The 18,497-nt window shown below is 39.6% G+C and overlaps 4 protein-coding genes across 9 annotated transcripts in view; 2 read left to right on the top strand and 2 right to left on the bottom strand.

Moving 5' to 3' along the window:
- Window positions 1-3,696, bottom strand: part of hook3 (hook microtubule-tethering protein 3) — a 28,671-nt gene extending 24,975 nt beyond the window's left edge. For 2 of the 5 annotated variants that reach the window (XM_060049781.1, XM_060049780.1), the window contains exon 1: window positions 3,463-3,631. In XM_060049781.1, the coding sequence (XP_059905764.1) occupies window positions 3,463-3,612 (150 nt within the window). In that variant the 5' untranslated portion in view covers window positions 3,613-3,631. Of the gene's footprint in view, window positions 1-3,462 lie in introns of all 5 variants that reach the window. The other 3 variants (XM_060049782.1, XM_060049784.1, XM_060049785.1) reach the window with 2 other exon arrangements.
- Window positions 3,697-4,850: 1,154 nt separating this feature from the next.
- rnf170 (ring finger protein 170) lies at window positions 4,851-11,489 on the bottom strand. Of its 2 annotated transcripts, none has more exons than XM_060049776.1 (7): window positions 11,368-11,489; window positions 10,305-10,471; window positions 9,555-9,630; window positions 7,678-7,789; window positions 6,876-6,949; window positions 6,387-6,518; window positions 4,851-6,034 (listed from the first exon to the last, which is right to left on the bottom strand). In XM_060049776.1, exons 2-7 carry the CDS (start codon window positions 10,445-10,447, stop codon window positions 5,765-5,767), a joined length of 807 nt encoding a protein of 268 aa, XP_059905759.1. In that variant the 5' UTR covers window positions 10,448-10,471; window positions 11,368-11,489; the 3' UTR covers window positions 4,851-5,764. The 2 variants fall into 2 exon arrangements, with proteins under 2 accessions (XP_059905759.1, XP_059905760.1); XM_060049777.1 differs by having other exon boundaries at window positions 11,387-11,462.
- Window positions 11,490-11,557: 68 nt separating this feature from the next.
- On the top strand, window positions 11,558-15,108 carry gpn3 (GPN-loop GTPase 3). Its single transcript, XM_060049775.1, has 8 exons — window positions 11,558-12,081; window positions 12,234-12,342; window positions 12,504-12,671; window positions 12,973-13,097; window positions 13,415-13,530; window positions 13,889-13,985; window positions 14,196-14,324; window positions 14,809-15,108. Exons 1-8 carry the CDS (start codon window positions 12,034-12,036, stop codon window positions 14,872-14,874), a joined length of 858 nt encoding a protein of 285 aa, XP_059905758.1. The 5' UTR covers window positions 11,558-12,033; the 3' UTR covers window positions 14,875-15,108.
- A 61-nt stretch (window positions 15,109-15,169) lies between these two features.
- Window positions 15,170-18,415, top strand: arpc3 (actin related protein 2/3 complex, subunit 3). Its single transcript, XM_060049778.1, has 7 exons — window positions 15,170-15,321; window positions 15,740-15,839; window positions 16,142-16,218; window positions 16,555-16,623; window positions 17,343-17,469; window positions 17,959-18,053; window positions 18,169-18,415. Exons 1-7 carry the CDS (start codon window positions 15,316-15,318, stop codon window positions 18,229-18,231), a joined length of 537 nt encoding a protein of 178 aa, XP_059905761.1. The 5' UTR covers window positions 15,170-15,315; the 3' UTR covers window positions 18,232-18,415.
- The last annotated feature ends 82 nt before the right edge of the window (window positions 18,416-18,497 follow it).

Below are 18,497 nucleotides of genomic sequence, written 5' to 3'. Positions count from 1 at the left end.
ATTAATGTTCAAATCATGAATCACAGTTGTCGGTTGGTAAACATTGAATGTATTTGCAAATGTTTAAAACACTGCAGAAGATGTACACTTTTTAGAATCCCTAGATATTTCAAATATCTGCTTTTACCTATAACAATTCATAGACCACATGAAAGCTAAGAAAATTGCACAGACATTGTAATTTCCTCCAGGCTTTGAACAACATCCCTCGAGCAGAAACATACAAGCATCTTGGAATGAATGCAACATCTAAATTTGATTTTGCATCAGAACTAGATTAGCTGCTCAATTCGTAAGCCACCAATTAGTACTGACAGAAAAAAACAAAGGGTGATCTGTAACCAAAGCATGTATAGAGGAATGAAGGAGGCCTTTTCTCCCGTTCATGCCAGGCCGTCACTATCTGCAAGTATGCCAGATTTCTTTATTAAGCTTTCAGTCAGCCTGCTTTTGGTGAGGCACTGACAGCACTGGCTCAGAGCCAAAGGGGGAGAGGAGGGGGGGGTGACCAAAACAATAGAACATGCTAGGCAAAAACAATTACCAAGGTACCCCCTTGCAACCTTGAACACACAAAATGACAGCAAGAGGGAGAAAAAGGAGGACTAAAGCATATAAACCCAAACTTTAGTCCACATGTGTTGGTCTTAAGATGTATTTGGTTAATATTTATCAGTTTTTGTGTTGGGGTCAACAAACCAGGTCAGCCAACACTACTGCAGTGGTGAGGGACTCAAAGTATTTTGCTGATTTAATCTTCCATCCCATTGTCGACTATGCAACCATATGTGCCAAATCCAGCACAGCATTCAGTATTTCAGTCAAGGGCATTATTCTGGCAGCCCAGATTGGACCATTGGGACTTGGGTTGAGTTTGTCGGTACAACTCCTTCTGGAGAGACAGTTCTAGGCTAATCCCAGTCTACTGTGTCATCGTGAATCACCTCATTGTGATTATAGTAATCCCTGGGCATTGAACAACAGTCTTCAGCAGATTAAGTACAATTTCATCAAAAGGACCCTTTTACTCTCACCATTACCATGCAACAAAACACATTACACTGACGACCAGTTAAAGTTTGTGTTCGCTAATAGGCGCTCGCCGCTCAGAGATCCCTGCCTCCAGCAACATGATTGGTCGAAACAAGAAAAAAAATATCATAGCTCTTCTGCCATCAGAATTTATATATTAATCTAAAAACTGAATTGTGAGACTACGTCTTAATAGACAGAAATTAGTTCTTTCTCCTGAATAGTTGGTCAGAGATAGTAATACGTAATAGGCGTAAGCAATAAACAAGACAAGAATACAACTTAATTTGGGGGTTCCAAATTTCAATGTCAGAATACTGAAACATTTACAAAATGTAGAGGTTAAGTGGGATTGGCTCCAACGGGCTGACCAGTGTGAAGATTGAATTTTATTTCATATTTAGTTCATTCATCATTTCCATTTTTCTGTATTGAAGATGTTGGCTAGGGGCCTGATAACACAGCCCTGAGCACGAGTCTGGTCAATACATACACAAGATTAACTACAAATGTGGTCAGAAACACATCCATCCATTCCATTACACTGATAGGCAACCATGGCATCATCCAAATGCAGTTGGTGATGGGAAGGCTCTCATGGCATTTTCAGCCATTTGGTCAACGACCATGTATGGACAAATGGGTGTTTGTAGGGACAACAGGGGCGTTAACAAGGTGTAAGCACATTCATTTACAACAGCAACTTCACAGTTGATTGTGAATCATAAAGGAGACCCCATAGAGATTATGATAATCATAACCATATACAACACTTTTGCATCGTTGCAAGCTGTTCGAGGTTTTACATTCAAAATAAAATATACTAATCTGGTGAAGAGAAGGGCTTGTAGTAGGGAGAATGGCTAGCTCCTGATGTTGCATTATAAGATGATTGCACAATTATAATGACAATTATACCCAGGAGAGTAAGTTAAAGGCCATGTCCTTAGTTTAATGGGTTAAACACGGGCAAGTGGCGGGTCTCTATGGGGATATAGGAGTGTAAGTGATTGAATCCTCCAGCATTCTTGCCTTACACTAGTTAGACCAGAATAACAATGTTGTCATATGCATCCCTGCCCGCTCATATCTGTATTTTTAGCTGTGGGCTTGTGTTTGGATCAGTCAAGATCTAATGTCAAATGTACACATCAAGAGTTTGACAATAAGTCTCAATTGTAAACGCTGAAGGCAAGATTCCTCATGCTGAGTAATATATGGACTATATTTGGAAATAATTTTGATTTGAGTAGAGTGCTGTTAAGTAAGTAGAGAACCATATGATAATGGTATCTAGCATAGGACGTTAAACTATAGGCCAGTGTAAACACGAGCTACCAAAATGTCAATCTTTTTATTGAAGACAAAGTGCTCACTGTTGTGCTGTAGCTCAATGTGTCTCGTTTACTCTGTTTATGTAAGAACCCTAAGGTATATAAAAGGTATAGGAAAAACGCAGGTATATATATACGTAATATTCCTGCCCAACAATGTCCACAAAACTGCATACACCGGAACATTGGATGATCGGCTCCTTAGCGGATGGTATAATAGCGATGAAGAGCAAAGCCTTCAGTCAAGATCGGATGTAAAATGTTCACACACATCGTTTGACAACAAGTCTCAATTGTAAATGCTGAAGGCAAAACTCCTCATGCAGACTAATATATGGACTATTTGGAAATAATTTTGACTCGAGTAGAGTGCTGTCGAGTAATGAAAACCATATGATGATGGTATCTAGCATAGGACTTCTTAAACTACAGGCCAGTGTAAACACGAGCTACCAAAATGTCAATCATTTTGTTGAAGACAAAGTCCTCACTGTTGTGCTGTAGCTCAATGTGTCTCGTTAGGTTTTGCTGAACGCATAATCAGAGGACAAATGCAAACCATCAATTGTTTACACTGTTTATGTAAGAACCCTACGGTATATAAGATATAGGAAAAACGCAGGTATGACAAACTACGTAATTCACCTGCCCAACAATGTCCACAAAACTACATACACCGGAACCTTGGATGATCGGCTCCTTAGCGGTTGGCATAATTGCGATGAAGAGCAAATCTCAGTGATGATCTGTCGAGAATTTTCTAGCCCAGATCGCGTTTAAGCATAGCTATGTCGGATGTCTGACATTATCAATTAAAGTAAAATTTAAATAAAAAGGACATCCCTGTACGTTTTACCAGCGGTTTCTCTACCAACACACCGTTAGCCGAGCCAAACAACCACACATATACTGACATTCCGTATACGTAACCAGCGTATGCCTGTGTTATCCTCCGGCCGACAGCCACACAGCAGCTAACGTCAACGTAGCCCGTATTGCTAACATTAGCCTGGAATGCTATGCTAACATAACCAGTATCTACTAGGGGCCGTGTGTCAGTCCACGTAATACAATAATCTTCCTTTACACGACTTACCCATGTTAATAGGCTTTCACACAGTTCCATTCGGTCCAAAGTGCTCATCGTCGCCGAAGACTTTTGTGGCAAAACAGAGACAGGCGACGTAATGTGCCTCGTACACTCAGGAGATCTCCGCTGCAAATCCGTCCGGCCAATCACTGACATATTCCGCTTTCAGCGCCTCGCGTGTCGTTACGGTCCGAGGTCGCTGAGGGGCGGGCCGCGGCGCACAGGGCCAATGGGTTTTAAAGAAGAACCCGAGAATACTTTTCGCCTTCTTGCATACCTTTATATTGTTCGGGTTAGGCAAACTGGGAATCAGAGTGGACGGGGTGAGAAAGTATTGCGAATGAATAATGTTATTAGTTGTATATTTCACAAGATTGAAGACGCTTGTTTTAAAGTCAGGGCGGGTATATCATTACGGCAAGAACCGTACGAAAATACTCGACCGCACAATAGTCCATGTATGCAGATCTCATCCACAGCTGGAATCAAATCCAATGCCAATATCACATTTAGCCTTCTGTCGAAAACCCAGCGATAAAAATGTATCACTGCTCTAAAATAGGCCAAAAATAGAAACAGAAGGAATAATGTCAACAACGTCAGGCTATTACTCAGATCATGTTTAACCAATTATGCTGTTAAAAAGTGATGAGGACTTAATCTGCCATTACAAAAAGTTATGGGGACATGTCCTCAATGTCCCCAGTATAAATGACACTTATGATGAAGCTTTATAACCGAACACAATCAATCAATCAGTCAATAACGCATTGTTATATAGCATGCCATGTAATTGTTTATCTTCCATGAAGCTAGGATAATGTTTAATTAGACTTCACATTTTTTCGATTTTAATGTCGATTTTTTTTATTTTACTTCTGATTGTTATTTTCGGCACTATGACATGAATATGTTGCGTGTCAAAACAGGGTGTGTGGGTTCGTCAGCTGTGACAAAGGAATGGAAACGTTTCTAAGTGCACTATGGGCCAACATAAAGCATGCATAAAGCACACACCTTACGCTGATCACACATCTGATCTGACATAATCATAGTCTTACATCTGTGCGATTCAAACGATCATTGCCACCATACATTTATCCTTATTAATTTATTCTTATGAAATGTGTATGACATCAACACCAGTATATTAATAATCGTATGTTGCACGCGCACACAATCAATAAATCCCACTGTGACGTAAGCCATAACATCCAATGGCGGCTGTCTAGGAAGGTTCCAATGAACAACCTCCCAAGTTTGGCTTCATAAACTCATCAATCATCACTCGTCATTCATAAATGTCACGTCTTACACAATCATATTTGATTGTATGATTTCTTAATTATTTTTTTTTCCAGTTTCTGACCGTTAGGTTACAAATTATTGAGTAATACAATCAATTGCAAGTTTTTATTTTCCATATAAAACGAAGAAACTAAACAGCTGCAATTCAATTAATGCAATGCACTACCAGTTGCCAGCAAAAACTTTCGGTAAGAAATCCCTTATTTGTTTAATAATGAACATAATAAATGCATAATAATCATGCAAATAATGATTCCCCCTCCCCAATTCACTAACATCAGGATACCAAACAGAACAAGCCCATATGCGTTTCTTTACCCATTTTTGATAATCTGGGTGAAAGTAAAAACACAACCTTTTTACTGAAACTAACTTTACTGAATCATTTGAATTGTTTTTAATTCTGCTCCTACATTCCAAAAAGCAACAGAGAGCCACCTTATTTAATTTCAGTGTGATATCACTGTTTCTGATAAAGACTCTTCATCAAAAAAATGTTTGAACAAGGCACCAAACACACTACACATATCCTGTTCAGATTAGCAAATTCAAACCAGAATGATGCCAGTATGCCAAATTCAAGTTAAGTACAATTAGAATAATTCACATTAGTTTATATTGCAATAAATGCATTTTCATACAAAATACAATGTGCCAGCTGCAATATGTTTCATTCAGTATTTGCCTTGTCCAACATGCTGTCAAAAAATGGATGACAAAAGTATCGAAATGACCAGTGTGGAAAAATGGATTACAATGCAGTATTGTTTAGACAGACATCCAGGTTACAACACCAGGTATTGCGGCATCTGTGTACATGGATTGTACATACTGATGTGGAAAAAAACCCTCAAACTCCAATCCCTCAAAACAAAACAATAACCAGTCCCAAGAGATTCCTCCTCCGCTGGGATTCTTCCAGTCTCATTTTTAGTTCTCCTTCCGTGTCGGGGTAATGTCGAGATCATCGCCCACGGGACGTCTCCCCCATCCCCCCCGCTCAGCCGTTGAGCCTTTGCGTCACCACCTCCCTGTACATGATGGAGATGTAGACGAAGAGGAGCAGGATGACTAGGAAGTCGTCCATGAAGCCCAGCAGGCCGAACAGGGCCTCGGGCAGGAAGTCCAGCGGGGACACCAGGTAGGTGAGGGCGCCCACCAGGCACAGCAGGATCCGGATGCGGAACATCCAGAAGAGGCCTCCCATGGAGAAGAGCTCCCTGAAGGCGTGGCGCAGCAGCGTGGGCACGTCTCGCAGGCGGTCCATCAGCTGAGCGGGAGGGAGAGCCACAAGGTGCATAGGTTGGGTCTTCATGCTGCGCTTCTCCAGTTTACTTTTGGGGTTTGAACCCCAAGGTTCTCACTCTGCCTGCGTCTACGTGGCACGTGATTGAACTCGATGTAAGATAGTCCTTGCTTTTCTGTTAATACTGTTAATACTTTGACTTAACAGTCCGTTTGAAGATGTTAGATGCATCTTCAGCAGATTTGTGCCCCTTTAATATCTACAATACCAACTAAAATCCGACCATTCCAGTCTACAATAAAAGCCACATGGCCCAGGGGCACTGATCATATTGGATTGTGTATCTGGGTAGGACGCAGAGCTGCGGGGTACTCACGGATCGGGGCTGCCCTGAGAACCTGCGGTTGTAGTCGTTGATGTCCCGGTGGATGAGCTGGGGCACGGCTTCCCCATCCTGGACCCGCTGGGGGGAGTCGTGCTCCTGGAACAGGGGGAAAAGCAGCGTCACCTGGACACAAGGAGCAAGGGGGACAGGGGACACATGATGAGGATTGGTGCTAGAGTCATACCGAGCTCTGCTTTGGAGTCAGCCGTGAAGAGGGGGGTCACTGCTACGTTTGTGCGGTAAGGGTACGTGCAGTGTACTTTGAGGCAAGGCAGCTTTTATTTTTATTCTAGAAAGATTCCCATGAAATTTATTAACAAAATATTAAATGCCGCATTATCAACCTTTGTTAGTAAATAAACATTGAGTTGTGATTTGCTGTAGTTCTATTGAGCTAAAAATAAAGAAGCTGGGGAAGAATCCAGGTAAGATAATAAAAAATGTTAATTTAAAATGATAGTCATATGAATCAACTCTTACCATTTGTCTGCAGATGGGACAGTGTATAGCACCCAGCCAGGTTCCATACCTCCAGTAGGCTACGATGCAGGGACCTGCAAAACAACACAGCATAGTCCTTCATTAACTAAATAACTCGTATGTATTCTTAGATAATGATAAATAAATTAAAAAAAACACACACACATACACAAACAAAACATATACAACACATTTAAACACCACATCATTTTTGACGATGTGAAAAAATTCCCATATTTAAAGCGAAGCCTGATCTTACAAATGATATGCAGAAGATATTATGACAAGACTCCTAATCAATGTCCATTGATTGCATCAATGTCCATTGATTAGGTAAATATTAGAGGTGCAGATGTAAACGGCTACCCTCTAGTGGCCGCCTCGGGAAATGCTATTAGAATAACCAACCACAGCTATAACTATGCTATATGTTTCAATTCAAGTTTTACCACTCAATCCTCAGCCTAATACCTGTAAATAGTTGTGTACCTTTCTGATAAAACTTTCTACGTTTTTCACGTTGCTCATTATTACACAAACATAATGATTTGCTTCCAAAAACATCACTAATAACCAAAAGTACATTTCCCTGGTAAAGGTACCAAATGAATTACACCATGACCAGGTGTTTCCTATATTGCGGGGACAGAGTATTAACAGAACAAAAAGAGTCCTACTTTTCTTGTACCCCTAGCCTCATCCATCAGCAGTGTCTATGTTTGATGATGTTTTACCATCTGGGGGGCTATCCAGAAGACTACATTTAAGGAGCCTGAGCACAGCATATGAGTCTGGCTCTCACCACAGAAGAGGTGTCCGCAGTTGGTCTCTACGGGCAGCACTGCCTGCTGCAGACAAACCGGGCAGGACATGTCCGTGTAATACTGCTGCCTGGCTTCTGCAGGGTTTTCATCCTGTCACAGCAGAGGAATAACACACATTAACAGAGCAGAACTATTACAGGCTTTGTGCAGCAAGGTGTGCTAAAATAACAGTTACCTCCTTTATTTATGTTAACTTATGCTGTTGATATGCTTATCATGGGAGTGCCACTAAACCTTCACTGGCGTATGGCTATCACAGTGAATATTCCTGTTAGTGGATGAATTGACTCGTTCGTTTGTTACCTACATGCAGTGCTCAACTATTGTTCTTCATAAGTTTTATTCTTTCTTTATTATTCTCTACAAACTTTGGGACCTATCTCCTTCCTCAATTTTTCCCCTAGAGACGCACATTTTTAAATGTTCAGAAAATAAATGCTCACGTGCTTCTTTTCAGATTATTTAAGTAATTTATACTTTTTAAGATATTCTGCTTTTAAAATGCTATTTTTCTTTTAACATGGGAGTCAATACGTACAGTATGTCAACTGTTTAAGACGTAACTAAACGTCTCACACACACACACACACACACACACACACACACACACACACACACACACACACACACACACACACACACACACACACACACACACACACACACACACACACACACACACACACACACACACACACACACACACACACAAGCCGTGCAGGGCAATACATTGGACATTTCTGCATTTTTAGCAATGCATTGCGCTTTTCATTCAGCTATCATTTTATTTGTTTCCAACCATTTACATTTTCTTAAATGGTGTGCATGTTTACATTATTTACTCCATTTAGATTTTTGAACTTTTGTTCAAATCCCTTGATTTAAGCCATTTAACGTTTCTTTATGTCTTAATCTATGTGGCTTTATTAAAACATATTTTCCACCTCACTTTACACTACAGCACTCACCGCATTTTCTGCAGGATATTGCATTTTCTAGTTATGTTTGTTCTGCATCAATGCTATCAGAATGCTGTGATGAAATGACAGAATGCATTGTTCCCATATAGAGTTCACTGCTGTGGCGCTGGATTGTACTTCAATCATATTTTACTGTGGTTAAAAAAGTGTGCACCAACTCCCATTATATGTAGAATGTTGTGGCCTTTCTAACCTGATCAAAACATCACTTGACTCGACCATATCACATTCCCATATGGGTATACAGAACACAACGACAAAGCCTGTTCAAGTGAGTTACACTTATTGACAAACTCATCATACAACTCAACCATTGTAACACATCATGTGGTTTGATTTTATACTCAACTTTAGTCATAATATTTTCGACTACTGATAGTGAACTCCCCTATATGACACAATTTTGGCCATGAAGACAAGACAAGTCATCAGGCATTAACACATATTTCCTGCTACTCATCTGTTGTAATCCTCTATGGCAGCAGGAAAGACTAATGGAGTCATCAAGAAGCCACTGTAGGGACACCTGGACAGGCTCAGCTGCCCAGAGACAAGCAAGCCATACTTGGTAGGAGCGTTAGTGGAACGCTACTAGGGGTTGCACGAAACAAATATGCTAGAGGTCTTTGCAAGAACACAGTTACACACAATGGGCTCATAGTCGCAAGGATTACCAAAAATAAGACATTATTAAAAAATATCCCTGGGTTATATCATTGTTATTGTTATGTCACTACATGAATAAAAGGCGCTTTATGTAATAAGGTCATTTTTTTTTATGAATTAACATATCTATCTACCTAGTCTGTCCAATACTATAGAGTCTGATCTGTGTTGTTTTTCTTGTGCCTACGATGACTCTGTGATTTCCTCACCTGCTCAGACTGAAGCTGTTCTCGAACAGCTCGGACGTGCTCCTGGTTCTCTGGATGAATGTCCTGGTGTTCCTCCCTGCAAAGGTCAAAGGGCAGAACCCTCATTTAATAGGTTGATGGTTTCGAAAAAAACCTTTTTAAAATCTAAAAAGGACATGCTGATGTAATCTCATTTGCTATCGCTATCAACATGATCATTTTACTCAATGCAGCTTTCAACATAAAATCAAAACTCCTATAGAAACATGCATCTGGTAGAATAACACCATAAACCAGAAGCTAGACAAGTTTAATGATCATATGCCATAACTTGAGTCAAAAAGTATTTTCAGAAGGCCTATGTTGTTTGAATAAAATAATAATCTCTCAAGATAGAGTGCCTTGCATGATTTTTGTAAATAAACCATCTTAGATAATTTCTCTTACTTCAGTACCTTAGATGCCACATTTAGAGTAAATACATCTAGAAATACAGAAACAGATGCATGGTGTTTGACCAATCATGACACAGAGATATGCTATACATTCCAACGCCTGCCTTAGTTATGATCAAGGGGATACATTTTTCATAAACACTGTGCTGTGAGCCTTCTAAATACCATGACTAGGTTTTAGATTTCTGGATCTGGCTACTCAGAGCAGATGCGTTGGGAGCATTTAAAAAAAATAATCTTGCAAGCCAGTTCACCAAAGCCACATTGAGATACCAGTAAAATAATGGATTGTGAACCCAGAATATTAATACCATACCTGCAGAGTAAAGTCAGTAAGCCTCCAAGGAAAGCGAAACTGAGCACCACCACAAAAAGCACCTGGTTACTGACCCCCTCAATAAGGGTGTCTTCATCTTGGATCATGTATTCCAGATCCCCCCCACATTGGCCGTCCTCCATATCACGATCTCATATCCTACATCTCTGAAGACATGGGAAGCACAGTGTTATTGGAGACATGTACATATGTAATACATGCAGAAAGCTCTTCTTTTGCTAAATGAATAGTAAAAACGTGTAAACCAAATGCTTGAAAAACGTGTTAATACAAATATATTATGCAGTGGACCAAAATGTTCTCTGACGATTGAAGAAGCTGATATGGCTTTCTGGATAAAACATAAACAGTATTTCCCTTATAATGACAGTGCCGTTTTGGCCAAACAAATGTTTCTTTCTCTCCCTTTTCCACAAAAATTCACTTTGAACCTTTATATTTGCTGACAACAAACAACATAGTTCACATATATCTGCAATCTAAACCCTTGCTGTCAAGTAGTCATGTTCTGGAAGCCTGTCATGTCTTGAATTACTTTCCCAAAACGTTTGAATGAATGATTTCATTAAGGATTAGCTTCTCAGTTGGCAAAAATAATAGCAACGATTACATAAACGTTTCAATGGTGCTTTAACGGAATTTGACATTACTAACATGACATTATGAGACAAGCAGGCGGTCAAGGTAAGTTAACAGCTGATTACAGACTAGCCAGTACCATTGACTCACTCAGCAAAGGAGCTTCTGACGTTCACGCCAAGCTTCTTCAGCACTAATTTCACAGGCTTAGAACAGTGTTTACAATACAGGTAAGCTAAAACAATAGATAATAAACACGGGTGTGTATTATTAACGTTGCTAGTGATAGCCCTGTCATTAAACGAACCATTTGAATAGCTTCTAAAATATGCGTCTGTCTCGACCTAAAGTTATGTAAATTAATGTTATTAAACGCTGAAACAACCGAACCCCCCTAGGCATGCAGACGGTAATTGGGTGTCAATTAATTTTAGAATATTATTTGTAACGAACACAGCCATACCTTGCATTTTAAAACATACATGTTGAGTTTCCGTATAGTCCGAAGCCAGGATCCCCAACCTGACGTCACCATTATATGCTGTTTCGTAGTCGCGCAATGAATTATGGGCCGTCCGACCAGAATGTGCGCGTCTCTATGACCGACCGTGGCAGACCGCCAGTCTTTTGCCAAGTTTGTTCACGTGATGGCATGCCAAATAAAACAACATTATAGATCAACCAGCGACATTAACATCAGCAAAATAGATCAACAATTAAAAATGCATTAGCATTACTTGCATTACTAAATTAATAAATACATTAGTACGTTCCTATGTTGTATGCATTTTATGTAAGAATGTTTTATGTAGTTCCAAGCGTTTTGATTCTCATGAAGATATTGGATGCTAATAACGCACTTATTACAGTAGGCCATAGCAGTAGAACATCAACGTTACGTAAGTAAACAACTGTTGATATTTGTATACGTCTTCAAGTTGCAGTTCACCTCTTTGATCTACTGGGGGCAGTGCACTTCAGTGATTGATACATCCATCAGAGGACGAAGAAGAAAATCCAATAGCTATTCATAAACGTGGGGGCTTCTTTATTAGGTCCATAACAATATTTTTCTCCCCATCTTCGAGAGGTGAGCACCAACTGAAAAGGTTTGGACCGGAGAGGCAGAATGCCTCGTTACGCACAGTTAGTGATGGGGCCGGCTGGTAGTGGCAAGGTAAGAATAGCAATTTGCTAATTTATCAACGAAAGTTGAGTTGAATGGTGGGAAATGCATGCTTACCCAGCCAGAATGGCTCTGCTCAAGATATACTATGTAACAAATAGAGAATACAAGATTTGAAGTGATACGGTATGCTTGCATTTCAGAGTACATATTGCGCTACTCTGGTACAACATGCAGAGGCCATCAATCGCTCTGTTCAAGTGGTCAATCTTGACCCCGCTGCCGAACATTTCAGCTATCCTGTCATGGCAGGTGAGATCGAGATGATCATATAAACTGCTGCTCCATTATGGACTTAAGTCATCAATCGATGACTCAACAAAGATTGGCCACATTGTAGCTTATTTATTCAAACTAATTGTACACCTTTTCTGTACATCTCAAAACTTTTTTGTTTTTTTTGTTGATTGTAGATATCCGTGAGTTGATACAGGTAGATGATGTGATGGAAGATCCGTCTCTCAGGTTTGGCCCAAACGGAGGTTTGGTCTTCTGTATGGAGTACTTGGCCAATAATTTGGACTGGCTGGAGGAGAACTTGGGCCATGTCGAGGACGATTACATACTCTTTGACTGCCCAGGTAGCGTCCTACATTTGATACGTAATATTAGAAATGATCACATTCAACCAGGTATTCATGTTACAATGTAGATTGGAGTCCCTTATTTAGGTTATGACCTTTTCTAATCGAGTCAGAAGCACTGTATTATTTTATTATGTTCAAAATAATATTATGGTCTTATATTATTTGAATCATTAATTAGACATTGGTATCTTTTAAGAATCTTTACAAATCACTTTGTGATCAGGTTTCATTGCTCGGATTGACATTTTTGAGTGGCACCAGAGATGCCCTGTCAAACTGTGGTTGTGCTCTACAGGTCAGATCGAGCTCTACACACATCTGCCCGTGATGAAACAGCTGGTGGAGCAACTGCAGCAGTGGGAGTTTCGTGTGTGTGGCGTCTTTCTGGTGGACTCGCAGTTCATGGTGGAGACCTTCAAGGTTATACTATATATTTTTGGTCAAATTTGTTATTAAATATATATTGACATTTGTTTGCTAGTATTAATGAGTACAGCATTTGTACTACTTTGAAGTTATTCGAGTCAACTTAGTCACATGAAACGATAAGCTTCTTATCAATCGGTGTGTTAACATACACTAGAAACCTGATTGTTAGAAGGTTTCTAAACACTGAAGCTCATTTTCCTAACCCTGTTTCTCCCTAGAGGAACCTTGTTTCAATGCCTAATCGGCACAATGTGAAGCAACATACTGAATTCCCGTGGTCAACGGTTCCTTGTTTTTATTGTGTGCAGTTCATCTCTGGTGTGATGGCCGCGCTGAGCGCCATGGTGTCTCTGGAGATCCCTCAGGTCAACATCATGACCAAGATGGACCTGCTCAGCCCCAAGGCCAAGAAGGAGATAGAGAAGTGGGTGTCTTTCTGAGCTCAGTCATGTTTTGCGAAATGGTCGCAATCGAATCTGTCAAAGGCAGGCCTTCCATTTTTTAATGTTGATCTTAATCATGGTAGAATATTTGGCATGAATGATGGGAGCAGGTTTACATACAATGCTGGTGCACACAATGCACGTACATTGTCGAGATTATTTTGAAAATGTTCACCAAATATATTGATGACGTCAGCCATGCTTTCCATTTGTTTTCTTTGAAGTAAGACTTGGTTCTTTATGCTAAGAAAATTATATTGATTAATTATAGACACCTAAATATATAGATCCATCATTCAGTCAAAACAATGATTAAAATGTTTTTTCTATAACTATCAGATATCTGGACCCAGATATGTTTTCAATGATGGAAGATAACTCGGCCAGCTTCAGAAGCAAGAAGTTTGATAAGCTCACTAAAGCTATCTGTGAGCTGGTAAGTTCAACTTAATCAAGCTATCGTTTACGGTGCTTTTGACATCTATTATACTGGAGGTGTCTTCATGTCGTATTTTCCTTTGCTCTCCTTCTAATCTTTAACACTATGGTTCATCTTCTTATTTGATCGAAAACACTACAAAACAATCTGTGTATTGGATTGAAGAGAAATATTATTTTGCCGATGGCTGTCTTTCTTTGTCACCAGATTGATGACTATAGCATGGTGAGATTTCTTCCGTTCGACCGCTCCGATGAGGAAGGAATCAATATAGTTCTGCAGAATATTGACTTCTCTATTCAGTATGGAGAAGACCTGGAGTTCAAGGAGCCGAAGGTATTGGGCAAAGTGGCGTGATCTGATGTTGTGTTCCTATGTGGGAGCTTGGCCTATAGCTTTTATGGGAAAGTCCTCATCTGCAATCAAGTAAACAGTGCTTTGGCAGGAGAGGCCCAAAATAATATTCAAATAACCGAGTTATCCTTTGTATGTTTAGTATTTGGACATTTAAATATTATTCAAATACTTCTGTACCATCGAAACTGCCAATGTGAGATACTGCAATGATTATCCAAAGCTTGAAATTATGTATTCGGGTCAGCCTTAAATTATGATAATCTGAAGTATAGCTCTAAACAAAGTAGAACAACATAGTATCATTACGGTGCAGGGATCTGGGGTCTAGCACCTGTGATTCTGTTTGTTGCAAGGATATTATATTATATTAAAAAAATCAATGGTTTGATGTATGAATTCTATAATATAAACTGCTAATATCTATACTGAAATCCGTCCTATTTCTTTCTGTACCTCTCCAAAGGAGTTAGAAGAAGATTCTGGAAACCAGCAGCAGGATGAATTGTTTCAAGACAGTGTGGGGAGTTGAGAGGATCCTGAAATAATTGTACCTGAAAAATGCATGTGCGGGTCAATCAGAAACATAATGCATTGATTCACAACAACAAGATGCAGGGCGACACCCACAATGCTGCGAAGTTTACCATCTTTGTATATATCAGTTGTCTGCGTTTTTATTTATCTTCAAGCATTTACTTTTATTTTTCTTGTTTAAGACTTGTATGTGATTTTAAATAAATATGCACAGATTATTTTTGCTGGATGATGTTGTTACGTGTTCATGATTTTATTTTATTTTAAGAATAATTTGCCATTCATCGTCACTTGCGCATCATCGCCCTCTTGTGGTCTTTCTTGTTCTCTACACGAGTCTACTTCCTGTAAAGCCGTAGGGTGGGATAGGCGGAAGCAGCGTCTTGCATCGCTGTCGATTTTCTTTCGCCGAGCAGAACGATTGATATTTGTCAAGATGCCGGTAAGTAACGATGACAAGGTCAATGCTATATTTTCCATTTCATAGATCGAAGATGATCATTGTGCCGATAAAAAGAAAAGACCTGTGGTGATAAAGTGTTGATTTGATTTGAGATGACAAGCTTGCTAGCCCAGCTAGCTTGCTAGCTTGCTAGCAACCAAAAATGATGAAACTAGAACTAGCAAGTTTGACAGCACATCGCCGTGTAACCTTAAATTATTTTCGTTAAACAAGTCAAAGAGGGGGAACAAATAGCTGTCATCAATTGTGTTAATTATTAGCGGATACGCGTCTGTGTTTTTTCTTGCTGTCGTTGATGCCACAACATTGTTACTGAAACGGGTTAATACCCGTTTACAATAATGTTTCGTCTGACAATTACATGCATTACAATTAAATGAAACTCATTTCATTCCAGGCGTATCATTCAGGTTTGTTGGACGGTGACATCAAACTGGTGGGGAACATGGCTTTGCTTCCCTTAAAAACCCAGTTCAAAGGACCAGCTGCAAAAGAGAGTAGGTCTTGCATTACTCTTTCTAGCTTTCAGTATTTTCTTCATCCACTGACTTGATTGGTACAGTGTTATTGAGGATATTTTGAATGCGCCTGTTACGTCATGTTTTTCCTTGTTGCATTTCTGCTTCCTTATATGGTTAGTTGCAAACCAATGATGCAAAACTTACGTATGTGATATGGCATACTCATGTGTCCCATTTGAATCAGAGGGGTCTTTTTTTGTTAAAAGCAAATTCAAGGTAGTCCAATGGCATTACATTCTTGGTTTTATAGCGGTATCAACCTGTATTGTTTTTTCCAGCCAAAGATACCGACATAATTGATGAGGCCATCTACTACTTCAAAGCCAACGTCTTCTTTAAGAACTACGAAATTAAGGTCAGTAAACGATTATTGCTTACTCCATCGTTCTGGATGACTTATAGATATTTGTAGCTGCACACAAGTTGAGGTACATTTTTTTTTTAACATCTAGCAGCAGACCTCTCTCTGCCTGTTCCTGTTTTGCTCGAGGCCTGCGCATGTTATGTTCTTCCACATGCCACAGCTTGTCTTTCTGCTGCCCTCAACTATTCAGTCCCCTCTTGGCTCCCACACGGCGCACCCCATCCTATTTAATTTAAGACCCTGAAAAGATCGCAACCTACTGCATATTTCACATGCTCATATTCATATATTCATATGAATGTTTTCCGTTGTACTCTTGTCTTTCAGAATGAGGCCGACAGGACACTCATCTATGTCACACTGTACATTTCTGAATGCCTAAAGAAGCTACAGAAGGTAAATAATAAGAACAACATTAACTTAAGATAGGGTGTGTTTGCACACCTTAGCGGTTTGGTCCTTTATCATCAAACTGAAGTGATTCCCTTTCTTAGCAGGGTTAATTTAGGGTTGGGAGAACGCTTATTCAAACTTGGGGGGGGGGGGGGGGACCAAGCAAACAAACAAACTCTAGTCTGCTTGAAAACGGGGGTCTTCCAAGTGTTCTCCCATTCAGTTGGCATCAGGTGTGAACGCGATCCGACCGAACTATAGAAAGTAAACCAAAAAATAGTGTATTGTGGGTTGAATTTACAACTGGCCGAAACTGGAAATAATAAACACACATCAAAATAATGTCAGACTATATAAAGTAACTGCTTGTGGTCACTCACAGAAACACTGTCTTTATCTAATTACTTAGTGACCAAATGGTGGAAATTTGGTTATTTTTTATTAAAGTCGTTGTTGCTTTATACCAAACTATAGTTGTGAAAGCACCTAAGGGCAGATTGTAAAGGAGTAACAATGATCTGGAAAATAAAAAAAAAAAGCCTTCTGTTAACGTTAATACTGAAATGAACAAATCCTGTAATGAACAAATCCTGTGTATTGATTTCAAATTCCTGCCACGATCTAAAAGTTTCTCCCCATAGTCTGTCAACACCACATCTTGGTTTCAGAAAAAATCATCGGTGGGACTTTAAGGATCTAATCGTGTACTCTTGTGTCTACAGTGTAGCTCCAAGGGCCAGGGGGAGAAGGAGATGTACACCCTGGGCATTACCGCCTTCCCCATTCCCGGAGAGCCTGGCTTCCCTCTGAACGCCATGTACGCCAAGCCAGCTAACAAACAGGAGGACGGTAAGGAACTTTTCATCAAAGGACCATATAAATTAGTCATTTATTTCCCAGAAGCTATTATTATTAATTTGTACTTCATTAAGTACTTGAACTAAATAAGGAATTACTCCATTAGAAAAAAAATGGTGCATTGTTCTATTCATTTTAGCTAACTGTTGCTGTGGCAAAAGCATAAATATAATTAAGTGTTTGATTTACAATTAGAGAATAGAGGGAGACATTACAAAGCATCCATCCGAAATCCTTTTTAATTCAAATGAGCAAGGGCTTATTTTGAGGGGAGTAATGATTTAGAATGATCATAGCCCACAATATTCTTTACAAATTAATAAAAATGTTTTACCCTAGTTATTTCTAAAACATATCTTTTATCGAAATACGAAAAAGCTGTCTGAATACACAATTATCCTATGCAAAAATATGGCTTGTTAAGTTATGACGCAATCTACTCTTCTCTGCCCGTGAACCCATTGTCTGTTTCCCTTCCAGAGACGATGAGATCCTACCTCCAGCAGCTTCGCCAGGAGACTGGCTTGAGGTTATGTGACCGTGTGTTTGATTCCGCGACAGACAAGCCAAGCAAGGTGAGAAATTGTGCTCTCAAATTTCATCTGTAATTTGGTATTTACGTTTTGAGAAAAGATATGTTCTATTTGTAAATGTCTGCGCTGGCATAACAATTGTGTTTTGTGTTTCCAGTGGTGGGTGTGCTTTGTCAAGAGGCAGTTCATGAACAAAAGTCTGTCTGCTCCTGGCCAGTAAATGACCTCAACCTGTGTCTTATTACTTGTGCAAAAATTGATTACTTTTTCTTTATTTTGAATACTTACGTTCGGACATGAGGATTTTGTACTTAATGCAGTCCAGAAATATACCTTCACTCATCTGGTTGTTAATCATATTGAGCTGGTGCTTAATGAAATAAAGCAATCATATAAATCTGAAAGTATTGGGTTGTGAATTTTATATTAGGTGTGTGCGTGCTTAATAAAGTGGGACATCACCCAGGTGGATATTGTGTCCATTGG

The sequence above is a fragment of the Gadus macrocephalus genome, chromosome 4 (assembly GCF_031168955.1).
Source record: "Gadus macrocephalus chromosome 4, ASM3116895v1".
Lineage (NCBI taxonomy): Eukaryota > Metazoa > Chordata > Actinopteri > Gadiformes > Gadidae > Gadus > Gadus macrocephalus.
The sequence above is the reverse complement of the archived record's forward strand: the minus strand, read 5'-3'. Positions and strand labels throughout refer to the sequence as shown.